The 25,413-nt window shown below is 17.3% G+C and overlaps 10 protein-coding genes and 1 non-coding gene across 11 annotated transcripts; 5 read left to right on the top strand and 6 right to left on the bottom strand.

Moving 5' to 3' along the window:
- Positions 1-692: 692 nt before the first annotated feature.
- On the top strand, positions 693-3,736 carry PF3D7_1337000 (mitochondrial intermediate peptidase, putative; the record flags this gene model as incomplete). Its single annotated transcript, XM_001350062.2, has 2 exons — positions 693-3,422; positions 3,569-3,736. 2 exons carry the CDS (start codon positions 693-695, stop codon positions 3,734-3,736), a joined length of 2,898 nt encoding a protein of 965 aa, XP_001350098.2.
- A 1,002-nt stretch (positions 3,737-4,738) lies between these two features.
- Positions 4,739-6,940, top strand: PF3D7_1336900 (tryptophan--tRNA ligase; the record flags this gene model as incomplete). Its single annotated transcript, XM_001350061.1, has 2 exons — positions 4,739-4,852; positions 5,156-6,940. The coding sequence occupies 2 exons, from the start codon at positions 4,739-4,741 to the stop codon at positions 6,938-6,940; spliced, it is 1,899 nt and encodes a 632-aa protein (XP_001350097.1).
- A 444-nt stretch (positions 6,941-7,384) lies between these two features.
- Positions 7,385-8,545, bottom strand: PF3D7_1336800 (nuclear movement protein, putative; the record flags this gene model as incomplete). Its single annotated transcript, XM_001350060.1, has 1 exon — positions 7,385-8,545. The coding sequence occupies one exon, from the start codon at positions 8,543-8,545 to the stop codon at positions 7,385-7,387; it is 1,161 nt and encodes a 386-aa protein (XP_001350096.1).
- Positions 8,546-12,163: 3,618 nt separating this feature from the next.
- On the top strand, positions 12,164-12,640 carry PF3D7_1336700 (parasitophorous vacuolar protein 3, putative; the record flags this gene model as incomplete). The annotated part of the gene is made up of 1 exon (XM_001350059.1): positions 12,164-12,640. The coding sequence occupies one exon, from the start codon at positions 12,164-12,166 to the stop codon at positions 12,638-12,640; it is 477 nt and encodes a 158-aa protein (XP_001350095.1).
- A 658-nt stretch (positions 12,641-13,298) lies between these two features.
- On the bottom strand, positions 13,299-14,047 carry PF3D7_1336600 (conserved protein, unknown function; the record flags this gene model as incomplete). The annotated part of the gene is made up of 4 exons (XM_001350058.1): positions 13,299-13,336; positions 13,561-13,719; positions 13,837-13,902; positions 14,035-14,047. The coding sequence occupies 4 exons, from the start codon at positions 14,045-14,047 to the stop codon at positions 13,299-13,301; spliced, it is 276 nt and encodes a 91-aa protein (XP_001350094.1).
- Positions 14,048-14,976: 929 nt separating this feature from the next.
- PF3D7_1336400 (RanBPM and CLTH-like protein, putative) lies at positions 14,977-17,040 on the top strand (the record flags this gene model as incomplete). Its single annotated transcript, XM_001350057.1, has 9 exons — positions 14,977-15,023; positions 15,198-15,331; positions 15,624-15,730; positions 15,888-15,956; positions 16,047-16,109; positions 16,303-16,362; positions 16,450-16,549; positions 16,673-16,734; positions 16,834-17,040. The coding sequence occupies 9 exons, from the start codon at positions 14,977-14,979 to the stop codon at positions 17,038-17,040; spliced, it is 849 nt and encodes a 282-aa protein (XP_001350093.1).
- PF3D7_1336500 lies at positions 15,403-15,500 on the top strand. Its single transcript, XR_002966672.1, has one exon. It is a non-coding gene; the product is annotated as a small nucleolar RNA snoR19 (small nucleolar RNA).
- Positions 17,041-17,693: 653 nt separating the features above from the next.
- PF3D7_1336300 (conserved Plasmodium membrane protein, unknown function) lies at positions 17,694-18,668 on the bottom strand (the record flags this gene model as incomplete). Its single annotated transcript, XM_001350056.1, has 1 exon — positions 17,694-18,668. The coding sequence occupies one exon, from the start codon at positions 18,666-18,668 to the stop codon at positions 17,694-17,696; it is 975 nt and encodes a 324-aa protein (XP_001350092.1).
- Positions 18,669-19,339: 671 nt separating this feature from the next.
- Positions 19,340-20,727, bottom strand: PF3D7_1336200 (conserved Plasmodium protein, unknown function; the record flags this gene model as incomplete). Its single annotated transcript, XM_001350055.1, has 5 exons — positions 19,340-19,378; positions 19,488-19,602; positions 19,739-19,786; positions 19,947-20,027; positions 20,117-20,727. The coding sequence occupies 5 exons, from the start codon at positions 20,725-20,727 to the stop codon at positions 19,340-19,342; spliced, it is 894 nt and encodes a 297-aa protein (XP_001350091.1).
- Positions 20,728-21,886: 1,159 nt separating this feature from the next.
- On the bottom strand, positions 21,887-22,818 carry PF3D7_1336100 (conserved protein, unknown function; the record flags this gene model as incomplete). The annotated part of the gene is made up of 3 exons (XM_002809007.1): positions 21,887-22,075; positions 22,332-22,567; positions 22,776-22,818. The coding sequence occupies 3 exons, from the start codon at positions 22,816-22,818 to the stop codon at positions 21,887-21,889; spliced, it is 468 nt and encodes a 155-aa protein (XP_002809053.1).
- Positions 22,819-23,547: 729 nt separating this feature from the next.
- On the bottom strand, positions 23,548-25,157 carry PF3D7_1336000 (conserved Plasmodium protein, unknown function; the record flags this gene model as incomplete). Its single annotated transcript, XM_001350053.1, has 3 exons — positions 23,548-23,664; positions 23,929-24,653; positions 24,800-25,157. The coding sequence occupies 3 exons, from the start codon at positions 25,155-25,157 to the stop codon at positions 23,548-23,550; spliced, it is 1,200 nt and encodes a 399-aa protein (XP_001350089.1).
- Between the last annotated feature and the right edge of the window lie 256 nt (positions 25,158-25,413).

The raw sequence follows: 25,413 nt of genomic DNA, 5'->3' as shown, positions 1-25,413 counted from the left end.
ATATATTTTATTTTGAACTTTTCCTTACCTTGTTATAGGACTTGGGTGAATTTAAAAAAAAAAAAAAAAAAAATTTATTTTGAATTTAGTTTTTTATACAAATAATATATTATATATTATAATATTTTATACACAATTTTTTTTTCAATTTTGTTTAATTCTTTTTAAATTTATTTTTATTGTTCTTGTTTTCAATATATACGTGATTATTTTATTATATATATTTTCCTGGTATTAATAACTGCAGTACTATATGAGAATTTAAAATGTGAAGGAGAAAAAAAAAAAAAAGAAAATATAAGATATACAACAAAAGTCAGTATATATTAAAAAAGAAAAAAAGAAAGTATAAGTAAAACCAAAAATTTTATATTTATATTATGGGTTTATGAAAATGTAGATAATATTTTTACCATTGTTTTTTTCACGGATTTTATTGTATTTATATTCTCCAATATATTTACTTTGTTGAAAAGGACCTTATAACGAAAAGAGAGAAGAAATAAAATATATATATATATATATATTTATTTATTTATCTATATAATATATTTAATATATGTGTAAATTAAGGACATTTATATGACACACTAATTGTTCATAACAATATTGAAATATATATATATATATATATATATATATATATTCATATTTATATTCATACCTTCTTTATGCTTAAAATAAAAAGAAAAATGAATCATATATCCTACAAACTGAGAGGTATAAAATGTTATAGAACACATTTGAGGGGAACCATTTTTAAGCGAAACTATTTTTGGGAAAAGGTAAATAGGGAAAGTGGTTTATATAAAATATGGAATAAATTAAATTTGAAAAACCTTGTGAAAAAAAGTTGTAACAAATTAATAATTCATGACAAAAAAGAAAAAATATACAATAATAATAATAATAATAATAATATTATAAATGAGAATATTCCTTCATCGTGTTTTTATGATTATGTTGGTTCCACAGATATTTTAAATGATGATGAAAAAAATAAAATTGATAAAATATTAGAAGATATAAATAGACGAAATAAAGAAATAGGAGGATATTTATTAGAATTAAATGGTATAAAAAATAATGGAGATGGTATTATAAAATGTAGTTATGCATGCATACGGAGTTGTGATAATATATTAAGTAAAATATGTAAAGAAGAGAATATATTTAAAATTATAAATATGGTTGATACTGTTTCAAATAATTTATGTAAATTAGGAGATGTATTAGAGTTATTAAGAAATTTACATAATAATAAAAATGTTATTGGTAAAGCTCATGAAGCATTAGAAAAACTAACAAATTATATTGACAAAATTAATATTGATACAGATATTTATAATTTCCTTAAAAAGAAATATAACGAAAATATACATTTACTAAATCATGAACATAAAGAGGTTTTACATAATATGATTGTTTCTATGGAAACTCAAGGTGTTCATATAAAAGATCAAAAAGAAAGAGAAAGATATTTAGAATTACAGTCCCAAGAAAAATACTTTGCTTTTCATGCATCATCAAATTATTCTGATGAATTTAAAGGTATATATATAGAAAAAAATAAATTATTGAAATATATAAATCAAAAATGTTTGAAAGATTATGAAGATAAATTAATACCATATATTAAAAACAATCAAATAAAAGTTGAAAAGAAATATCCTTTCAATGAATACATATATATATTACAAGATAGTTCTTTTCTTATGACTATATTAAAAAATGTAAATGATGTCGAAATAATTAATCAAGTTTATACATTGCTTCGAGAACCAAATCATACGTTTTTAAATAATATATTAATTCTTCAATATTATAGAAATAGATTAATAAATTATCGAAATTTTAAGAATTATAATGAATATTCTTTAAAAGATTGTATATTAAATGAGCCTAGAAGAGTTAATTATTTTTTAAAAAATTTCTTACATAAAATACTTCCATATTTTTTTAAAGAACTTCAATTTATTGAAAGTTATATATCTTTAATAACTTTACGTAAGAAAGAAAAAAAAAGTGTAAACACCATAAAAAAAAATTTGGAAAATTATAATCATAAGGATGAAATACCTAAATTAAATGCTTCAAATATTTATTATTATATGAATGAAATAAAAAAAGTAAGACTAAAAAATATTGAGGCCGAAATGAAAAATAATTTAAGTTTATATGATGTCATAAAATTTGTAATTACTCTTTTAAAAAATTCATATTCCTTAGAAATGATTAATGTCAATCCTTTGAAAAATGAATTATGGGATGAGAATATAATAAAATTTGAAATAAAAAGAGGTCATTATGTATATGGATATATATATATGGATTTATTTGAAAGAGAAAATAAAAATAATTCTATAGCTCAGTATACTGTACGATGTTCGAAAAATATGAATTATTCTTTGAAATATAAATGGCTAGAGGAAAATGCTGACCAATGTTCATTTGTGTACACTGGAATTGTAAAGGATGAATATTTCAAAAATGATGATAAAACAAAATGTGCACATAATGAAAAATTCAAAGAAAAAATAAATAACAACAATAATAATAATAATAATAATAATAATTATTATTATTACCATAATGGAGATAATACATATGAATACGCCAATAGTAATAAAAATATAAATTTGAATAATAATCATGAAAATAATTCCCTTTTGAATAGTTCTTATAGACAAACAACATCCACTTTTTTAGTTTGTAATTTTAATGTTAATATATGTGATAAAGAAAAGGATAACAATTATGAGAGTTATGATAATGATGATAATTTATTTTTAAATAAAAAAATAAGTTTTTTATTGGAAAAAATATGTATGTCTATTGATAAGGTGAATATTTTCCTTCATGAATTTGGACATACGTTACATTGTATTTTAAGCTCAACTTATTTACAACATTTATCAGGAAATAGAAGTGGTGTTGATTTTTCGGAATTTTCATCACATTTTTTTGAAGAATATTTAAATTGTTATGATGCATTATTATTATTATATAATAATAAAAAGAATAAAAAGAATGAGGAATATATGAAATCCTTGTTATCCAATTATATGAAAAATAAAAATATTATTTGTTATTATTCTATAGTGCAACTAACTATACAATCAATTATTGATCAAATCTTTTACGCCTTTTCAAGTAACTCCAATAATATGATAGACAGAAAAGAATCCATAGAGAAACAAATAAAATCATATTTTGAAGGAATATATTATAAAGATATTCATATCTTGGACTTTTTTCCTCAAATACATTTTTCAAAAACTACACATTTAGTACATTACCCATCAAATTATTACTCATATTTGTACTGCTCAGTCTTGGCAAAATATATTTGGAACATGACATTTAAGGATAATTTGTTTAACACGGAAAAGGCAGACAAAATTGTGAATTTCTTACAGAAGGTAAAAAAATATATAATGAACTAAAAATCACAAACAAACAAATATATATATATGTATTATTTTATATATATATATATATATATATATAACATTTTTTTTGTTTATGTGTTAGATTTTTTTTTTTTTTTTTTTTTTTTTTTTTATAGGGCTCTGTAGATTCAAGTTTGAGGAATATTATTTCGCTTGTTGAAAATGATCAATCCAAAATTGATTACTATACAGAAAATCCTCATAAAATCCCTCTAAACGATTTCTTGGATTATTATCAGGAAAATAAAGAGGACAAATACACATCGTTTTTGAATTCGATATAAAGAATGGCCTATATATATATATATATATATATATTTATTTATTTATTGATATGTTTCTGTATTTTTTTTTTTTTTTTTTTTTTTGTGTCTGTTTTAAACAATTCGTATTATATTAAAATATTGTATTCCTTATATTCATATTGTAGTTAGAAGGAGCTCTCAATTTAACCAGATAATGAGGTTCTTAATAAAAAATCTCCTTTTCTTTAATATATATAATAAAAAAATATATTATATTTTATCGAGTTATGAAAAAACGTGTTACAATATTATGAATTATGCTATAAATATGAAGCATTCAGAATTAATTAATTTCGTTTTGTTATTTTTTTTATAAGGTATGATACATAAATAATTATAAATACTACTATTATATAAAATGAATCATAAAATGCATTTGAAGATAAAAATAATATAAAAAAAAAAAAAAAAAAATTATTAAAATATAATAATTTTATAATTGATGTATCTATTTTTATAAATTTATTTATATTTTAAAAAATTTTATTTTATATATATTTTAAAAGGTTTCTTTTTTTTTTTTTTTTTTTTTTTTTTTTTTGGTTAAATTAGAAAAAGGAATTTATTTTTATACACATATATTTATTATAAAATATATCCATTATATATTTAATATATATACTTTATTTATTTCTATTAATTATAATATTTATAAAAATATCCTCAAAAAGAAATATATAATATAAATAAATAATATATATATATATTATACAATATGTGTCATTTTCTGGATTAAATATTAATTTTTATTCAAATTAAAAAAATATATATTTTTCTGATTTTACAACGGATTTTTTCAGAATATTATAAATATGTTAGAAAAAAAAAAAGGATTTTTTCGATTTTTTAAGAAATAAATAATAAAATATAAATTTAATCATAATAATATTATATTTTTTCATGTTGTATTAATAAATCTGCATCTTCTAAAAGAAAAAGAAAAAGAAAAAAAAGAACAATCAAAATATTATAAAATATTCAATGGATAAATTGAAAACTATTTATTTGGATTCTGCTTTGAGTATAATTAAAGGAGCTTTATGCATTATTCTTCAAATACCAACAAGTAGAACTACAGAAAGTGTAAAAAAAAAGGTAAATAACTAAATATAAATACATACATATATATAAATATATATATATATATATATATATAAATGTATATTATTAGAGATAACCCTAAAAAAGGAAAACATGCTTTTATATTATAATATTACTTTATCTGTTTATATATATATATATATATATATATATATATATATATATTTATTTATTTATTTATAATCATTTTACGTATAAACTTTAAGCTTTTAATATATGTATTATATCCAAATAAAAAATAACCATATATATTATTTTTATTTCAATTTTTTTTTTTTTTTTTTTTCCACTTTTAAGGCAAACAATGTTGGTGTTATCACAGTAAAATCGATTTTGTCAGAACCCACAATTCATCAGTATGACGACATAAAGAAACTAATTAAAAATAAACTTCAAGAATGCGTCCCTTTTTATAATTATAATATGAATCGTTCTTTTGCTGAGAAAATTTACGGAGACTGCATCTATGATAATTATGGATTGTCAAAAGAGATTAATGAAATAAATTTAATAATATTAGAAGAGTGGAATATTAATTGTAATAAAAATAGAGTTTTAAAAAATACAGGATTAATTAAAGAAATAACAATTAATCAATTTAAGTATTCAACTAATAAAGAATCTTTAGAAGTACATTTTGCTGTTAGCCCGAAATATACTTTTGAAGAATTAAGTACTATGTATAAAAATGAGAAAGGATTATATGAATTTCTTTTATCTCCTATTATAAAAATAATATGTAATGAAAATGATAAGAAATTATTAGATAATATGAATGAAGAATGTACATATTTAAATGCAGAAGATATATTACCAAAAAACAAAGTACTTCCACCTTCAGGAATTGAAAATATTGATTATGAACGTTCTAAAGATGTTACTCCTTGGGATGTAAATATAAACAATGAAGAAGGAATTAATTATAATAAATTAATAAAAGAATTTGGTTGTTCCAAAATTACAGAAAATCATATTAAAAGAATTGAAAAATTAACAAATAGTAAAGCTCACCATTTTATAAGAAGAGGAATATTTTTTAGTCATAGAGATTTAGATTTCTTGTTAAATTATTATGAACAACATAAATGTTTCTATATATATACGGGTAGAGGACCATCCTCCTTATCTATGCATTTAGGTCATTTAATACCATTTTATTTTTGTAAATATCTACAAGAAGCTTTTAATGTTCCATTAGTTATACAATTATCAGATGATGAAAAATATTTATTTAATCAAAATTATTCACTAGAATATATTAATACATTAACTAATGAAAATGTAAAAGATATTATATCTGTAGGTTTGAATCCTGAATTAACATTTATTTTTAAAAATACAGAATATGCTGGATATTTATATCCAACCGTTTTGTCTATACATAAAAAAACAACCTTAAATCAAAGTATGAACGTTTTTGGTTTTAATCATAGTGATAATATAGGAAAGATATCTTATCCATCCTTTCAAATAGCTCCATGTTTTTCTCAATGCTTTCCGAACTTTTTAGGAAAAAATATTCCCTGCTTAGTCCCTCAAGGTATTGATCAAGATCCATATTTTAGATTAAGTCGAGATATTGCAGTAAAAATGGCTTTGCACAAGCCTGTGGTTGTTCATTCGGTTTTTATGCCAGGTTTACAAGGAGTCAATTCTAAAATGAGTAGTACCAAAAAAAAGAAAGATGATAATGGTAAAAGTAATAGTACGTTTGATCATAATAATAGTGTTATCTTCTTAACAGACACACCAGAACAAATCAAAAATAAAATCAACAAATATGCTTTTAGTGGAGGGGGAACCACTATACAAGAACATAGGGAAAAAGGTGGAAATCTAGATAAAGATATATCTTATCAATATTTAAGATATCTTTTAGAAGATGACAATAAATTAAATGAAATAGGAGAAAAATATAAAAAAGGAGAAATGTTAAGTGGTGAAATAAAAAAAATATTGATAGATGTTTTAACAGAATTGGTATTAAAGCATCAAGAGAAAAAGAAATCTTTAACAGATGAAGAAATATCTTATTTCTTTGATCCAAACAAACCATCACTTCAAAAATTTAAAAATATGTAATAAAAAAAAAAAAAATTATATAAAAATTGTTAAGATTTTTTAAAGTTGACTTATATGACTGATTAATGCTTTATAAATTATATATTATACATATGGATATATATATATATATATATATATATATATATATATATATATATATATATATATATATTTATATATATATATATTTTTTTTTTTTTTTTTTTGTTATTGTAAATAATTTTTATATATGTCTAGATATTATAATATCTAAACAATTCGAAGGTTTTTAAATAGATTTGAACGTTTTCAATTTTTTTTTTTTTTTTTTTTTTTCCATTAATATGTTAAATGTTTTACATATTATAAAAATATTTCATACACTCTTATGTGATACAAAAATATGCATATAAAAAAAAAATATATATATAAAGTAATATATATATATATATATATATATGGCAATATTTTATTTTTGTTTATCTATCTTCCGAAGAACATATTATTTGATGAAGATGAATTTCCGTAGTTAATATTAGCTTTTGAAAAATCCATTTCTGGATGCATTTGTTTGAATTTTTCAAAGATTTCATATTTTTTTTGTTCATCTGAGGTTGGTAAATTCATTGCTTTTTGTTTTTGATCATAAATCATTTTTTCCACAACAGATCTTGTTTCTGCATCTAGGTCTTCCATTCTAGAATTTTCTGGAACGATTTTTTTTACATCGATTTCAGCATCTCCTTTAATAACAGTATTCCACCATTCCATACCATTTAATTTTTCAATAAATATGTGTATAATTTTATTATCTTCTAATGTCCATATGGATTCTTCTGGTTTTATTTGTTTAAAAAATTCTCCATCGATAAGTACTTGATTTTTTACTTTGACATATAATTTTTTATAAGTTATATCAATTTTAATATCTTTAGTTTTTATATTATCTTTCGTATCTATATACATATCTAAAGTATTTATACTTTGTGTCCATACATATTTATCTGTTTTCCCTCCATTCCCTTTAGGTGGTTCTCCATCATCGTCATCATCTTCATTATCTTGATCATTTTTTTCATCGTGTAAATGTTTATTTTGGTGCATATGATTTAATGAATCATTTAAATTATTTTTATTTTGATTGACCATTTCCATCACATTGTCATTCATATAATTTTCATCATCAAGATCGATTACACGTTGATTATTCTTATTATTATTTATAGTTTTATTTACGTTATTTACTTGATCATATGAATTTCTATTTGATGTATTCGCTTCTATAGTTTTCGTATATTTATCTTTTTTATTATTATCTATATTTATTTGTTGCATTTTATTATTTTGTTCATTTTCTTCTTGTTTTTTTTTTTTTTCATATTGCTTCTTTTTTTCTTCGTCCATTTTCTTATATTCGTTTTTTAATTTCATTAAATATTCATCTTTTTTCTTATAATATTTTCTCAATGTTTTTAGTATAACATTTTCACATTCATCCACATTATGAGAATTTGTTATGAAATCAGTTTTCCTCAATAAAAAGGAAAAAAAATGTTCCATCAAATTATTAATATCTCCACATTCTTTAGCAATATTTAACATAAGAAAATCAAACTTTTCATTCACAACTATATCCTTATCCATCTTTTTTTTAATAATTTATCACTCTTTATATTATTTTGAAGATGAAAAAAATATACATATATGTACATATATAATATTATCAAAACTTTTATGACAAATAAAATAAAATAAATATCAAAATAAAATAAAATAAAATTTTTATATAAATTTATCAGAGAATTTTATAGGATAATTCGGAAAAGGAAAAAGTTTTTAAATATACATATAATTTAAATATTATAATAAATAATAAAAAAAAATATATATATAAATATATATAATATATATATATATATATTATTTATATGTATAGTTCCTTTTTTTATCTTTTAAGAAAATGCGCTTTTTAATTTTATTCTATACCTATAATTATTGTTTTCTTTTATTTCAGAATATATAAATATATATATATATAAATATATATATAAAATATATATATATATATGTAATATATATATATATAATATATATTTTTTAATATATATACAATATTGTGAATTTTTTTTTTTTTATAAGGGGAAATTTATGAAGGTTACATAACCATTATTATATTATAAAGTTCAAATAATTATAATTCTTTTAAAAGTATAAATTTAAATTTTTTTTATTTTTAATTATTTTCATGATTCCATTATGATGTTGCAAAAAAAGTAGAATTTAGAAATAAAAACAAAAACAAAGAAAAAATCAAAAAGGAATAATTATAATCACATATTATTAGTTTATATATTATTTTAACATGTTAAGTATTTTCATTGTATTTCTATATATCCCTTATATAATATATATATATATATATATATATATATGTGTTAAATATTAGAACCATATATATCTATTATATCATAAAAGGGATATATATATATAAATACAAATAGAAAAAATAAAATAAAATAGGTTCATAAAATGAGGAAACATAAAAATATTATGTATCAACAAATATTTTTATTATATATTTTTTATTATTTATACTTTTCCATTATTAAAGTCCATTTATAAACATTCCTAATTACAATGTGTTGAATATAATAAAATTATCATATATATATATATATATATATATATATAATGTATAAGATAAATAATAATAACATTCTTTTTTTTTTTTAATTTTAAAAAGAGCAAAATAAGAATAGTAATTTGATAAGTTTCTATTATAATCTTTTATATATGTTAAATATGTTCCACTATTTGTATCGATAATAAAACTAATATAACTGTAATTCATCAAAAAAAAAAAAAATGTAAAATATATTTCTTTATATTGACGACTTATTAATAACTTTATTTTCCTGTACACACATTTGACATATTAAATTTATTTGATTATATTTTTTTGCTTTAAAGAAATGAATATTAAAAGGTTTGGACGAAGAAATATATTATACACAGATATGATATACATATAATTTCTCATTTTCTTTATATATTATAAATAAAATAAGGACTTTTTTATAAAAAAAAATTTATATATATATATATATATATATATTTTAATTATTACAATACAAGAATTTTCTTATTATTTATTTTTAATTGAACATAATAATTGATGAAAAAAATGAAAAAATTTAAGATATACATTACATACATATAAAAAAGTCTTTATATTATTGCTCTTCTTTTTTTAAATAAAACTATAATTTTATTCCTATCATATATATATATATATATATATATATATATATATATTGATCTTTTTTTATTGTTATATAAAAAAAAATATATTAACTTAAAAAATATATTTTTTTTAAATTTTATAAATGTATATATTAAAATTTTCCTATAAATTAGTTATATTTTCTTGTGACGCAAAAATTATGAACTTGAAAAAAAAAACAGGCCACAAAGGAAAAATTTATATATATATTTCTTTTATATTTATTATGTGTTTAAAGTTTATATATTAATATAATTAACTTTTGTTATATATTTTGTGTTTAAATATTATATTTTATTTAATGTAAAATATAATAATAATAATAAAAAAAATATATATATATATATATAATATATTTTTATGTGCATTTATATATAATTCAATTTTTTTTTTTTTTTTTTTTTTTTATGATAAAAGGATTTAAAAGAATTATAAACCATTCAAAATTTTAAAATAACTATATATATAAATATAGAATATTTACCTTACATTATTATATATTAAAATTTTTTTTTTTTACAAAATTACATTATTATTTCCCATTTTATCACATTAGAGTTTCTTTATTCTTATGAAAAAATTATTATATATATATATATATATATATTATATAAAAGAATAGAAAGCTATAAATATATATAATACTATTGTTGTAAATATGAATATATAATTAGAGATATTCAGATATAAAAATTTATAAATATATTATTATTAAATTATACATATATATGAAACAAAATATATATAAAATAAATATTATTATGATATGCAAAATTTTTATATATCATTATTATATACTTAATTTATATTTTATATTAATAATAATATATATATATATATATATATATATAATTATATAAACATATATATTATTATATAATATATATAATATAATATATATATATATATATATATATATATATATAATTATAAACATGTATTCTATTCAAAACATTTCAGGGTCATCCATTAATATATATATACATGCACGTTTTAAAAAAAAAAAAGTTTTTCTTTTTTCATACTTTAAATAATAAAGGTCAATGAAGAAAAAAAAAAAAAAAAAAAAAAAAAAATAAAAGTATACGTTTAAATATTAAAATATATGATTATTTTATATTTTTATAAATAAAATAAAAAAATTAATATATATCTTTTCATTTATATATGAATTATAATTTTGTAAAGTACATATTATTATATATTAATTTATATGTTTAATATATATATATATATTATATATATTCAAAAATTATTTAACATTGGATTATATAGATATTTTATATTAAAAAAATTAGTATATATAATAATAAATATAATTATTTAAAAATATGGAGGATCCTTTTTTTTTATTTTTCATTTGATATCTCAATATATTTTGATATGTAACATTATATATATATTTAAATAAATAAAAAAAAAACCCAATAAATTATATTAATAATTCATATATATTTTAATTTATTAATTTATTATATATATATGAAAATTTAAATATATATATAATTATATATTTATATAATAATTATAAAATATTGTATTAATGAATCCAAAAGAAAAAAAAAAAGATGGATTTATTATATAATAATATATTATAATATATATATTTTTTAAATGGGGAATATTATACATATAACTTATTTTTAATATATATATATATATATACATTTTTATATTTATTTGTGAGAAGAATAAAGAAAAAATATTATTTGATTTATATGTACTACCTTACAATTATAAGAAAGAATCTTGGACTTTTGTATACGTAATTTATTATATTGTAAAAATATATTTATTAATATAAGCATTTGTTGATATTTTAAGAGTTTGAGGAAAAATATATATATATATATATTGAACCTATTTTGTTTATATAATAAATATAAATATAAATATAAATATATATATATATATTGGACCCATTTTGTTCATATAATAAATATATAATATATATATTTATTCATAAATATATTTACAAGATGGTTCCAAAAAATATATTGTTCATTTTCGTTATTCTTTTTCACCTTATTGGATATTTAAAGAATGAGAATAAATGTTTCTGTCAATTTACTGATCAACCAGAAGGGGAACATGAAGATGAACACATGGACGATCCTTCTCCCACAATATTAGAAAAACAAGCAGCTCCTGAACCTAAAGCTGATGATGGTAATATAAATAATAATAATAATAATAATGGAAATTTTGATTTTTTCAATAATTATAACTTTAATGGTGGAGATGATGATGATGACGATGACGACGACGATGATGATGATGAATCCATAGATACAACAAATAATGATAATGATGATAATGATGATGATGATGACGATGATGATGATGATGATGATGACGACGATGATGATGACGATGATGATGAAGATGAAATAAATAAGCGTAAACCAGGAAATAAAAAAAAGAAACCAAGAAAAAAGAAACCAATTCATTTTTAAATTAAGTTAGTTATTTATATTTTATATATGTCTCTTTAAGTATAAACCAAATTTATATTAAATTATTGCTTTAATATAGCAATTATAAATAACAAATATTTGGTAATTTTTTTTTTTTTTTTTTTTTTTTTTTTGTTCATTTATTTAATTAAATGAAATAAAAAAAAATTTTAAATTAAGAAATTCAAATTTAATTATTTTAATAGAAATCTATAGGTATAAAGAATAAACAAAAATATATTCATATTTTGATAAAATAATTTTATATTTATAATATATATATTATTTAAAAATATGTTTTTCAATATTTAAAAGATAATATATACTGTTATGATAGATACCTTATATTTTTATAACCCAATTTTTTTTCATTTTTGATTTTTCTTTTTTTTTTTCTTTTTTCGTTTTTGATTTTTGATTTTTCTTTTTTTTTCTTTTTTTTTTTTTTTTTTTTATAAATAAAAAATCAATACGTATATAAATATTTATGTAGTCCAAAATAACTTTTATTTTATTTTTTCTTTGTGTTAATATAATATAATTCAAAAATTTTTATATATAACGAAAAAGAGATTACCATAAAAAATATAACCAATTTAATAAAATATTCTTTCTTGAGGTAAATATATTAATAAAATATTTATAAATTTTTTTAAGACTATGCAGTTTTTTTTATCTGTTGTCTATATTTCCTTCCTAGGTAAAATATAAAAAAGAAAAAAAAAATGTTGAAAAGAAAATTTTTCTTATATATGACTAATAAGTTAAAGCTATAATTACATATATATATATATATATATATATATATATATATAGACAGTATTTATTCATTTTCTTTTTTTTTTTTTTTCTTTTTTTTTTTTCTTCTGTCTCCTTTTAATTTGATTAATAAAGTATTATTATTTTCTTTTTTCATTTACCTGCTGTGTACATAGTAATGAATTGAGATTTATATCTAGGATTTCTAGGAGCTTGCTTATAAAAAATATATTTTTCTAAATATTTTGGTATCCCTCTAGATCTGGGTGGTGGATTTGATAAAACTTGTTTATGTCTTGGGTTGGCATTACAATCAACACCTAATCAAATATTAAAAATTAACATATTATCTATCAATATATATATATATATATATATTAATATACCCTTATATTCAGAATTTTTTTTGATTTAATATAGGTCCTTTATAATTGTACCTAGTAATGGAACATGCCATTTATGTATTACATATCTACACGAATTACACAATAAGCTTAACACCCCTGCAAATGTTCAGATAAACAATATCACTATAATGAATAAGGTAAGAATGTGAAATAATTATGAATATATATATATATATATATATATATATATATATATATAGGTTCCATATAACATATATATGTTTATACCTCGATGCCACATTTTACATGATTTAATTATTTCTTTTTAAATGTTAATGTTTTCATTAAAAAAATAAATAGCATTTATGGAGAGTAGATATTTTGATATTGGTTCTTGTTACTTTATTTATCATATTAATTTAATTTTTTTTCTTTTCTTTTTTTAAAACATTACAAAATTGTTATGTAGTTTATAATACGTTCTTATGAAATATTAAGAATTCATTTGTTTTATTCCTTTATATTTTATTATATTAATTCTTATTTTTTTTATTCTACTATTATTTTTGTTTTTGTATATATATTTTTTTTTATTTACATGTAATATTAAGTATATAAAATATTTGAAATATATACCATATTTATTGATAAAATATATATATTTGTGTTTTATTTCGACTTTATATAATATTTTTAATTAATTTTATGATTTACTTTATTATATTTTCAAATGAAAATATGATAAGAATTAAGCTCATTTTCTTTTTTTTTTTTTTTTTTTTTTAATGTAAAATTTTAAGTATATAATATATTTATAATTTTTTATAAATTTGTGTGTAATTATTTTTGCTTATTTTTATTAATCGTCTTGTAATTATTATAAATACTTATATATATTATTAAATAAAATGTGTTAATATATATTCATATGAACAAATAAATATAAATATATTTTATATCATTTTTAAGAAAGTTTTTTTAAATTATTTATTTGATTTTTTTTTTTTGTATTTTTTTCTTTTTTTCTCTACTTCAAAATATTTGCTAATAAAAAAGACTTATACATATTTAAGAAAGTTTTTGGGTTGTTTATACATATATAGTCAAAAAAATTATTATTTCTGTATAATATATTATATATATATATTTATTTATATATTTATATATATTTATATTTATGTGTGTGTTTTATATTATTCCTTATTTAAATTTTTTTTTTTCTTTGAACAAATGATTGAAGATAATATAGATGAGAACTGTCAAATATATTTGAACCCGTATGACATTATGAAATTATATAACCAAAACTTCATATACATTTTATGTGGTGAATATGTATATATATATATATATATATATATGTATATGTTTACATATTTTTGTATTTATATTTTATCAATATGTTGATATGATCTTATTTTTTTTATTTCTCTTCTATTTTTTTGTTTAAGGAAAAATTGGTTAAAAGAGTTTGAAAATACAAAAATAAACGAAAATGATATTAACGAAGTTTTAATGAACTACTTTTGTGTTCATAGAATGTATGACGTGGCTAAGGAATTTCAAAAGGAATCCAATGTTAAACGTATATATAATTATTTAATAATAAAATAAAATATTATAACATATTAATAGAAATTATATAATATATATAAAATAAAATGATGATATTATATATGGGCGCACATTTAAATTTCATACTACTAAATGTAGAATGATGAAAATTATAGGATGTCATCCTTGATCTGATTATTTTTTATATTATTATATTATATTTATTATATATTATCATAAAATTATGGCACATATATATATATATATATATATATATATATATATATATTAATATTAATGCTAATATTATTTTATTTTGGTAGCTGATATGCCTATTAATACCGTAAAAATTCGTTACCTTATTCAAAATGAAATTATGAACAACAAAATAGAAGAAGCCATAGAACATATCAACAATCTAGACAAAGGAGTAAGTACATAGATATAATTTATATATTTAAATTTTTTTTTTTTTTTTTTTTTACATACCTGAATATCGTGTTATATATGTGATTCATAAAAAATACATACTCATATATACATATATATATTTATATGTTATTATTTTATTCTTCCTTTATAATTAGATTTTAAAAAAACATAAGGATTTAGTTTTTTTCCTTAAGAAACAACAGTTATTAAAATTGATTCTAAATGTAAGCAGATATAAGAAAAAGGAAAACATAAAAATATACATATATTTATAAATGTACATTTTTTTTTTTTTTTTTTTTATTTGTTTGTAGAATAATATTAACGAAGCAATAATATATTCACAACAAGAATTAGCTTCTTATGTAAAAGAAAAGGTAATTTTGTCTATATAATATAATTATATACACAACCTCATAAATTTTGAAAATAATATTGCTTTCCTAATAAAATTGTTTAATAACATATCATAGATAATTATTTCTTTTTTAATTAGTATGGATGTTATATTGAAATAATAGTTATTTAAATATTTCTTATTTTATTTTATTTTATTTTTTTTTTTTGTAGCCCTCTCTAATTAACGAAATAGATGATGTCATGATGTTAATGGCTTACCAAGATTTTAATGTATTCTTAAAAAATTGAAATAATATTAACAAATGAATATACATTTTAATATATATATATATATATTTTTCCCCTATTATGTTATAGAATGAAGAAGCTAAAAACCTCATACAAAAAATCGAAAAGAAAAAAAATACTTTAAAAAGAATAGATGATATTATATTAAATTATTATAATGTTGATAGCGGTATGTCTATTCAAAAGGATATAACCTTGTTGTTGTATATATTAACGGAAAAGTTAAATATATATAATTTAATATAAATAAATAATTATTTATTTTTTTGTATTTATGTTTTTATATCTTTAGAGAGTACATTAGAATATATGGTTAAAAATGTTTTTTTTACCCAGAATGTCTTAAGCTCAAAGGTAAAATATATATTATACATTTATATATATAAATATAATATTTTATATTATATTATTATATATATATATATTTCTTTTTTTTTAATCTTACTGTATCAGTATCCATGTAGCGTACCCAAAATAAAAAACTTAAAATCCGGTTATATTGAATATTATGAAAAATATAAAAAGAAAAAAAGAAAGAGTTCAAGTAAAAAATATAGAAGTAAGGATAAAGACAAGGTAGATAAGCATGATAAGAAAAATGTAGATAATATTGTTAAAGATTTTGATGTAACCAATGATGAAGAATATCGTTCTGTTTAATTTGATTGGTAATATTTATATTTTTTCTTTTTTTTGTAAATATGTATTTTTATAAAAATCACCATTTCTTTTGTATTATTATCATTTTTATACTATATAATTCCTCCTTATAATACATTATATAGTTATTATATTAAATACTTTTTTTTTTTTTTTTATGTAATGTATATAAATATAAATATATATAAATATATATATATATATATATATATATATATATATATATTAATTATCCTTGATAATATATGCAAACACACCAACAAGAAAAAAAAATAAAATAAAATAAAATAAAATAAAATAAAAAAATGTATAAATTTTTTTTTTATTTTCCTTATGATGTATAATAATCCCTTTTATATATATATATATATATATATATATAAACCCTTTTAACATATAATATTAAAAACCAATTTTATTTTATTTTATTTTATTTTATTTTATTTTATTTTAATTTATTTTATTTTAATTTATTTTTATATGAATAATATTTTTGATATATTTATAACTTTATTCAGTTTGCACTTTTATAAAAAAAGAAAAAAACAAATTAAAAAGATTTTAGTTTAAGTTGTTTTATTTATTTTTTTTTTTTTTTTCTTATCCATAATGAACATTATATATATATGTATATATGTATGTATAAAAGTTTATCAAAAATTATAATTTATGAAGTTGTATATATAATAAAATAAGGTAAGAGTTAATATAGTAGATGTAAATGAGAAGAAACCGTAAAATATTATAAGAAAGAAGAAAATTTCATCGAAACTAAAATATGAAAATACAAAGGAAATATTTTTATAAAGCGTTTTATATTTTAAGTATATTCTTTTACTTAATGTAAAATTTAAATAGATATGTAACCAATAAAATAAAGTATTGTATATATTAAAGCAATAAATTAAATTGATATATGCATTGATATAAAGAATAATTTTTTTCAATTTCTTATTTCTTGCTTTAAGAAAATATATATATAATAAAAGAGATGTGATAATAACAATCGTAAAAGTGTTTAATACTATATTATATATATTATTTAATTGAAGGTCAATTACATAATGAAAAAAGTAGAATATATAATATAATACAAAAAAGAAATTTAAAACAAATTTTGTCCTGTCTTTTTTATTTAACATTTTCTTTACTTTTTGATCATCATATTTTAATTTTTTCTTTTTTGTTGGAACATAATTATTTTCATTTATTCCTTGATTTTTATTTACAAATGTATTATGATGTACATGTACATTTTCACTATCACTATATATTTTTTTATTAATTTCTATGCTTAGTTTTTTTCTTATTTTATATTCATTGAATGAGAGATCCCTTAAATTATCTTTTTTTTTCCTTCCTTTTTTATTTTTTCTAATAGCATCAACATAATCATATGATATATCAGTATATATATTTTGAGAAATATCACTAATGTCCCCGTTTTCTTTTTTCATTTTCTTATTCATTTTTTTATCTTTTTTATTATTATCCTTCTCTTTTTTCAACTCCATTTTATTTTTTTTATCTACTTTATTAAATTCCTCTTTTTCATTCCTTCTTCTATACAGGTTATTGTTTCTATATTTTTCATAAACCTTATCATAATCTCCATATAATTTATCCATTTAAAAGGGAGACTAATTACGACTCAAACAAATATATAAATATATATATATATATATATATATATATATTTATATTTATTTAGTTTAATTTATTTATGTGCTTCTTATTTTAACTTCTTTTACGTTATTTATACATATATACATATATCTATGTCTATATATATATATATTTGTCATTTATTATCTTTTTTAAGCTTATTATTTTTTATTCATAATATTTTCTTGTGGTAAAATTACTACAATATGGTTCACTATAAATATTTTTGTAAAAGAAGAATAGATTAAGACTTGAATAACAAAAAATAAAGTTTTTATATTAAAGAATATAAAAAAAAAAAATTAAAAATATAAAAATATATATATCTATAGAATATATATTAGTATATTATATATATATATATATATATTAATGTGTGTAAAAATACACAAATACATACACATAATAATATATACAATATTCTAGGTCCTTTTTTTAGATTTTATACCATACAAAATTTTGACATATATAAATATATGCACAATGCATTGGATAAATTAAAAATCATATAAAGGTTGAAAAATATAACAAATAAAAAATGTACATTAAAATAAAAAAAAAAATTGTTTTTTTTTTTTTTTTCATGAATTAAAAGGGTTAGAAAATTATTTCTCCTTTTGTCTTTTTTTATTTTTCATTTTTTGTCATCGCTTATTTGTGGTACACAAACTCCCTAAACGAAAAAAAAAAAAAAATAATACAAAAAGAATATTTTATAAAAAAAAAAAATATATATTATATAATAAAATATATATATATATATATATATATATTTTATTTACTCCTGCTTTTGATTTCCACAAAATTTTCGGAAATTCATGTGGATCAAAATAAGGTTTTGAATTTTCATAAGCTTTCTCAATATTAATATCTTCATCATCTGATGTGTTTTCGTATCTGTTAAATATAATGCATATATATATTTTTTTTATACACAAAATAAAATATTTCTTTTTTCTCTTGTTTAACGAAATATTTATATATTTTTTTATTTTCTATAAATACGCATTATATTTTTTCCATTTCTAATTACCTATCATGTTTCCATCTATCATTTAAATCATTATGTTCATCATTTTTTCTATAGTAACAAAAAAAAAAAAAAAAAAAAAAAATGTTACTATATATTTTATTAAATATATATATATATATATATATATATATATATAGATGTAGATTTATTTATTTATTGTGTTCATAATTTTCATTCTTTAATATTTTTTTCTTATATTATTGCATACCTGTATTTTTTCTTTTCTTTCTTTTCATAGGCCAATAATAAAGGATTAAAAGGATCCTTTGGTATATTCTCATCAACCATACTATAAAATAATAATATTATACATACAATAATTTTTTTTTCATTGTTTATTCTTATTTACATAAATTTTATATTTATAATATAACTAACCTTTTATAACTAGATTCCGAGTTTCTATATTTTTCTTTTTTTTTCTTTTTATCTTTTCTCCTTTCATAACTTTCTGAACTTAATGAGGATGTATATTTTCTTTTTTTCCTTGTGGATATATTTTTATCTTTCTTTTTGTTAACATGATGGTGTGATTCTTTGTTTCTCTTTTTTTTATCAATGTCTATGTGTTTTCTTTTTTTCCTATCTTTTTCTTTATCATTTATATATTCACTATCGCTATTATTTTCTATATCACTATTATTTTTTCTATCTTTTTCATTTCCTCGATCATTCTTATTTTCATCATTACTATTACTTTCTTTCTTGTCATACTTTACTTTTTCCTTATATATATCCCTTTTGCTTTCTTTCCTTTTCCTTTTTTTTTCTTTCTTAATTTTCTTTATAACTTCTTCATACAAATCTGAATCAATTCCTGAACTATTAGAAATTGTAGAAACAGAAACATCGCTTAAACAAATTTCATAATTATTTTGATTATTTTTTGAATCTTGTGTATGTAAGCTTTTATTTATTTCTTCCGTGATACTTTTTTTTTTATTTTGTATTGTAGTAGGAACAGATCTATTGCCTGTATATTCCTTCATCTTATGACATATTATATATATGTGTGTAGAAATAATATATATCACATTTATTTTATTATTATTTTTTTTTATTATATTTTGTTATGTTTAAAGTCTTTTATTAATATTCATCATAGGTATTGTATAAATATATGTATGCACATATGTACACTTATCCTTATTGTAATGAAATACATATAAGATATATTAAAAAATTATTGAAAAAATATATTATATATATATATATATATATATATATACATATATTTATAATAAAAATTGATGAATGATAACATAAATGTGACAAACACAACGATCAAATTAATAAAATATATATATACATCATTTGTACAAATTATTCATAAATTTTCTTATATTTTGGAGAAATAACAGAAAAAAAAAAAAAAAAAAAGAAGAACAATTACATAAATATTATTATCTTCTATTCGTTTTAAAACCTTTTAATATGATATTTAACATAGTTTTAACTTTTGCCATATTTTTTCTTCTGAACATATATTTTATATTTTTCAAATTTTTCATTTTTATGATGTTTTTTACTTTTTTCAATTTTAAGATATTATTCATTCTCATTACTTTAATCACATTTTTCATTCCAAACATTTTCTGTACATTTCTTTTAATAAATTTATAATAAAGGGATTTTTATGTTCCTTAATATAATTTAATTTTATATTTATCAAAATATTTTCAAAAGAAATTTTTCGTGGGACAAAAAACACAAAAAAAAAGAAAAAGAAAAATTTTATATATATAATTGAAAAAAAAAATAATAAAATAAAATAATGAAAATCACAATTTCTAAATAAATAATATAAAATTTTGATCATTATATATTTTATCTTTCCACATATATATATAATATATATACATATATATCGTATTTATTTCATTCAGTACGAAGTTATTTCACGAAAAAAAAAAAAAGCTCTTATAAAATAAAACATATATATATATATATATATATATATATATATTGATGTAATAGATGAAATTCTCCTAAGGAGAATAATTAATACACATAAAAAAAAAAAAAATTAAATAGTATTAACAATGTTATAAATTAATAAATAAATAAATATATATATATATATATATATATATATATAAACTTTCATTTTTTTCTCTCTTTTTTTTTTTATTTTTATATTTTTTATTATTATAATTTCTTTCTGAATTCTTCCAATTGATGCTTAATAACTTCCATATTTTTTAGCAATGATATGAATTCGTTTTTATTAAAACAAATTATATTTTTATTTTTACAACATATAAACAAATTTGTTTCTGTTTCTCTAATTCCTTTAATTCTATTGTATATAAACATTTTGCGTCCAAATAATCCTAGCTATATATTTTTTTTTTTTTAAACATTATTTTGTAATTATAAAAAAAAAATAATAAAAAAAAAAATATATATATATGTATGTATATATATATGGTATAATAATAATATATATATTATTAGAAAGGTTTTTTATATAATTATATATACTAAATATGTATAACATAAAAAAGTTTAGATATATATATATATAAATAAATAACATATAATATTATAAATTCAGTGTATATATATATATATATATATATTAAGTTGCTACCTTTTCGTCGTCCGTAACTTTTATCCTATTTACTGGTGGCCATCCTGAATAAAAATTATATCCTTTTCTTTTGGTTTCCTTTTTTACAATTTCTCTAAATTTCTTTAATGAGCTCTTCAAAGTATTTTTTTCCTTCATGTTTTTCAATACTTCATAATTATCATAAATGTCTATTACGTTTTTATTTTCTTTATTTAAAGGATTTATTGTGCTAAGGAAAACCTTTTTATCACTGTCTAATAAAATAAAACACACAAAGTATTATTATAATATGTACATATATATATATATATATATATATATATATCAATCTTTTAACATCATAAATAAATGTACATTTACACAAATTTTATTTCACTCTTTTTTTAAAAGCCTTATATAATTATTTTATAAATATATTAATATAAATTTTACATATATTATTTTAATTTATTGAAATATTACTTATTATATTCTTGATAACATTATGAGGACGAAACATCATCATTTTGTACTTTCAAAACTTTTAAAATAAGAAACACATATATATATATATATATATATATATATATGTACATATATTATATGTACTTTTATTTTTCAAAATGGTATTAATATAGTAGGTTCATATAATTTCATTTTTTTGTTATTCAAGAAATATAAAATATTATATATACTTATATTTTGAATTCTTTTTTTTTCAATAAAAAAAAAACAAGTGTATCAAATTTAAATTATTTTCTTTTAATAATTTCTTATTTTATTTTAAAAGGATAATCATATTGAAAACATATATTATATATGTACATACGAAAATGTTAATTTAATTTTTCTAAACATAGAAAACTAAAATATTTAAAAATAAAAAAATATTTTAATTAGAATGTTATATATCTACTTTTATTATTGGTATTATATGTGTATATAATACCACAGCGACTTTTATTAAAAAAAATAAAATGAATATTATATAAATATATATATATATATATATATATATATATATATATATATATGTATGTATTTATGTATGTATTTATTTATTTATTTACTTATATTTATAATATAATAATTAAAAAATTCAAAAACAAATATTAATTCATATATTTTTATTGCCAGATTAATATATTTACAAATACAAAATTAATAAATGTATACCATTAAAAAAAAAAAGAAAAAATACATATAAAAATTATAATTAAAATGCAAACAAATAATATTAAAAAATATATTTAGTTTACATAATATCAAAATTTGCTTCTCCTTCGAATGCGTTCAAATGGTACAAGCATTCTTTATTTTCTTCAAGGTTCATACATATTTCGGATGTTGTACTTTTCAATTGTGTTATATCCTAAAAAAAAAAATTAAAGAAAATATGAAAATTCAAATTATATATAATTAAATAAAAAATATAAAAAATATAAAAAAACACACAGAACAAATATACATACATATATATATATATATATATATATATATATATATATATATATGCACACATATATTTTGTACTCTTATGTTTAATGGTTTAAAAAAGAAATTTTTTTTTTTTTTTTTTTTTTTTTTAATTTCTTTCCTTTTATTCATATAAATTATAAATTCTTTTTTATCCTACCTCTTCATTTTTTTCTAAAACATTTTTCAAGGAAGTCGTATACTCATTATCATAATATTTAAATTTTTGTAAATTTTTCTTTTCTTTAATTATATCAGTTATATTTTGATTAATTTTTTGTAATTGGTTATCTATATTAAATGAATTAAAGAAATCTAATATCTCCATTAATTTAATTTTATTATACTCATATTGGTTCGAGAAAAAAACAGAATTGTTTTTTAAAATAAAAAGCTTATCTAATATATCAAGTCTAAATAAAATTCTTTGAATAATTCTTTGTGCTTTAATTTTAATTTCTTGGAAATTATTTTTTATAATATTTAAAATAAATAAAAGATTTTCATTATTTTTTTTAATAGTTAACTTTTTCTTCTTAAGAATTTTTATATGCTTTTCTTGATCACATAGAATCATTTTTATTTTATCCATATCATATATTGGTACTATACAATAATTATTTTTATCTGGATTTTTTTCTAGAGCTTTAATATATTTGCTTAAAATTTCTTTAGAAATTAAATATTCATGTGTATATATATTATCATTCCATAATAAATTACAAAAGGATCCTAGGAGTAAAGAATTCAACACACGGTTTTTTGATTCACTCTTATCATCTTTCAAATATATAAAATTCATAACATATGGATTCTTTTCATAAATGAAGGTCTCTAAGTAGGACTTGCACAGAAATATTTTACCCAATTTCATAGATATCTCCTCTATAAAGAAAAAGTAATATAATATAAAGGTAAACACGTAATATTATAATGAAAAAAAAAATTTATATACATAAAACATACTCACATAGACATTTATTTTTTTAATATTTACTAATATTATAAATACGTTTAAAGAGTTTACATACCACATAATTGTTCTGTTAAAGACTTTCTTATTTTTAAAGAACTATTAAAATTTAATTTATTCTCAAATGTCATATTTTCATTTTGACTAATATTTTGTAACTCATTATTAAATACACTATTTTTTAATTCTTCCTGTGATTTATTCTGTGTAGTATTTACAGTGTTGATATTTATTTGTGGTAATAAAGTTTTTGTGTTATTTTCATTAGACACATTCATATTTTGTGATAAATTTAAATTGGTATTCACATTAGAATTTAAATATGATAAATTTTTACTTAAGTCATTTCCTCCATTTAACAATATATTTTTTTTGTCATTAACAGAATTATTCAAACCGATATTCCCTTTGTCCATTTTTTATTTCTTTTTTTAATATTAATAATAATAAATATAAAAATATTATATAATAAATGGACAAAGGGTTACAACAACAACAAAAAAAAAAAAAAAAAAAAAAAAAAAATTCTCAATATTTTATATACATTTTATAAGTATATGGATATTTATAAATTATTACATTATTACAATATAAATAAAAGGTATATATATATATAATATAATAAACCAATATAAAATTATTCAAAAAATTATATATATATATATATATATA

This window comes from Plasmodium falciparum, assembly GCF_000002765.6.
Source record: "Plasmodium falciparum 3D7 genome assembly, chromosome: 13".
Classification (NCBI taxonomy): Eukaryota; Apicomplexa; class Aconoidasida; order Haemosporida; family Plasmodiidae; genus Plasmodium; species Plasmodium falciparum.
This window is presented reverse-complemented; position numbering and strand designations above follow the sequence as displayed.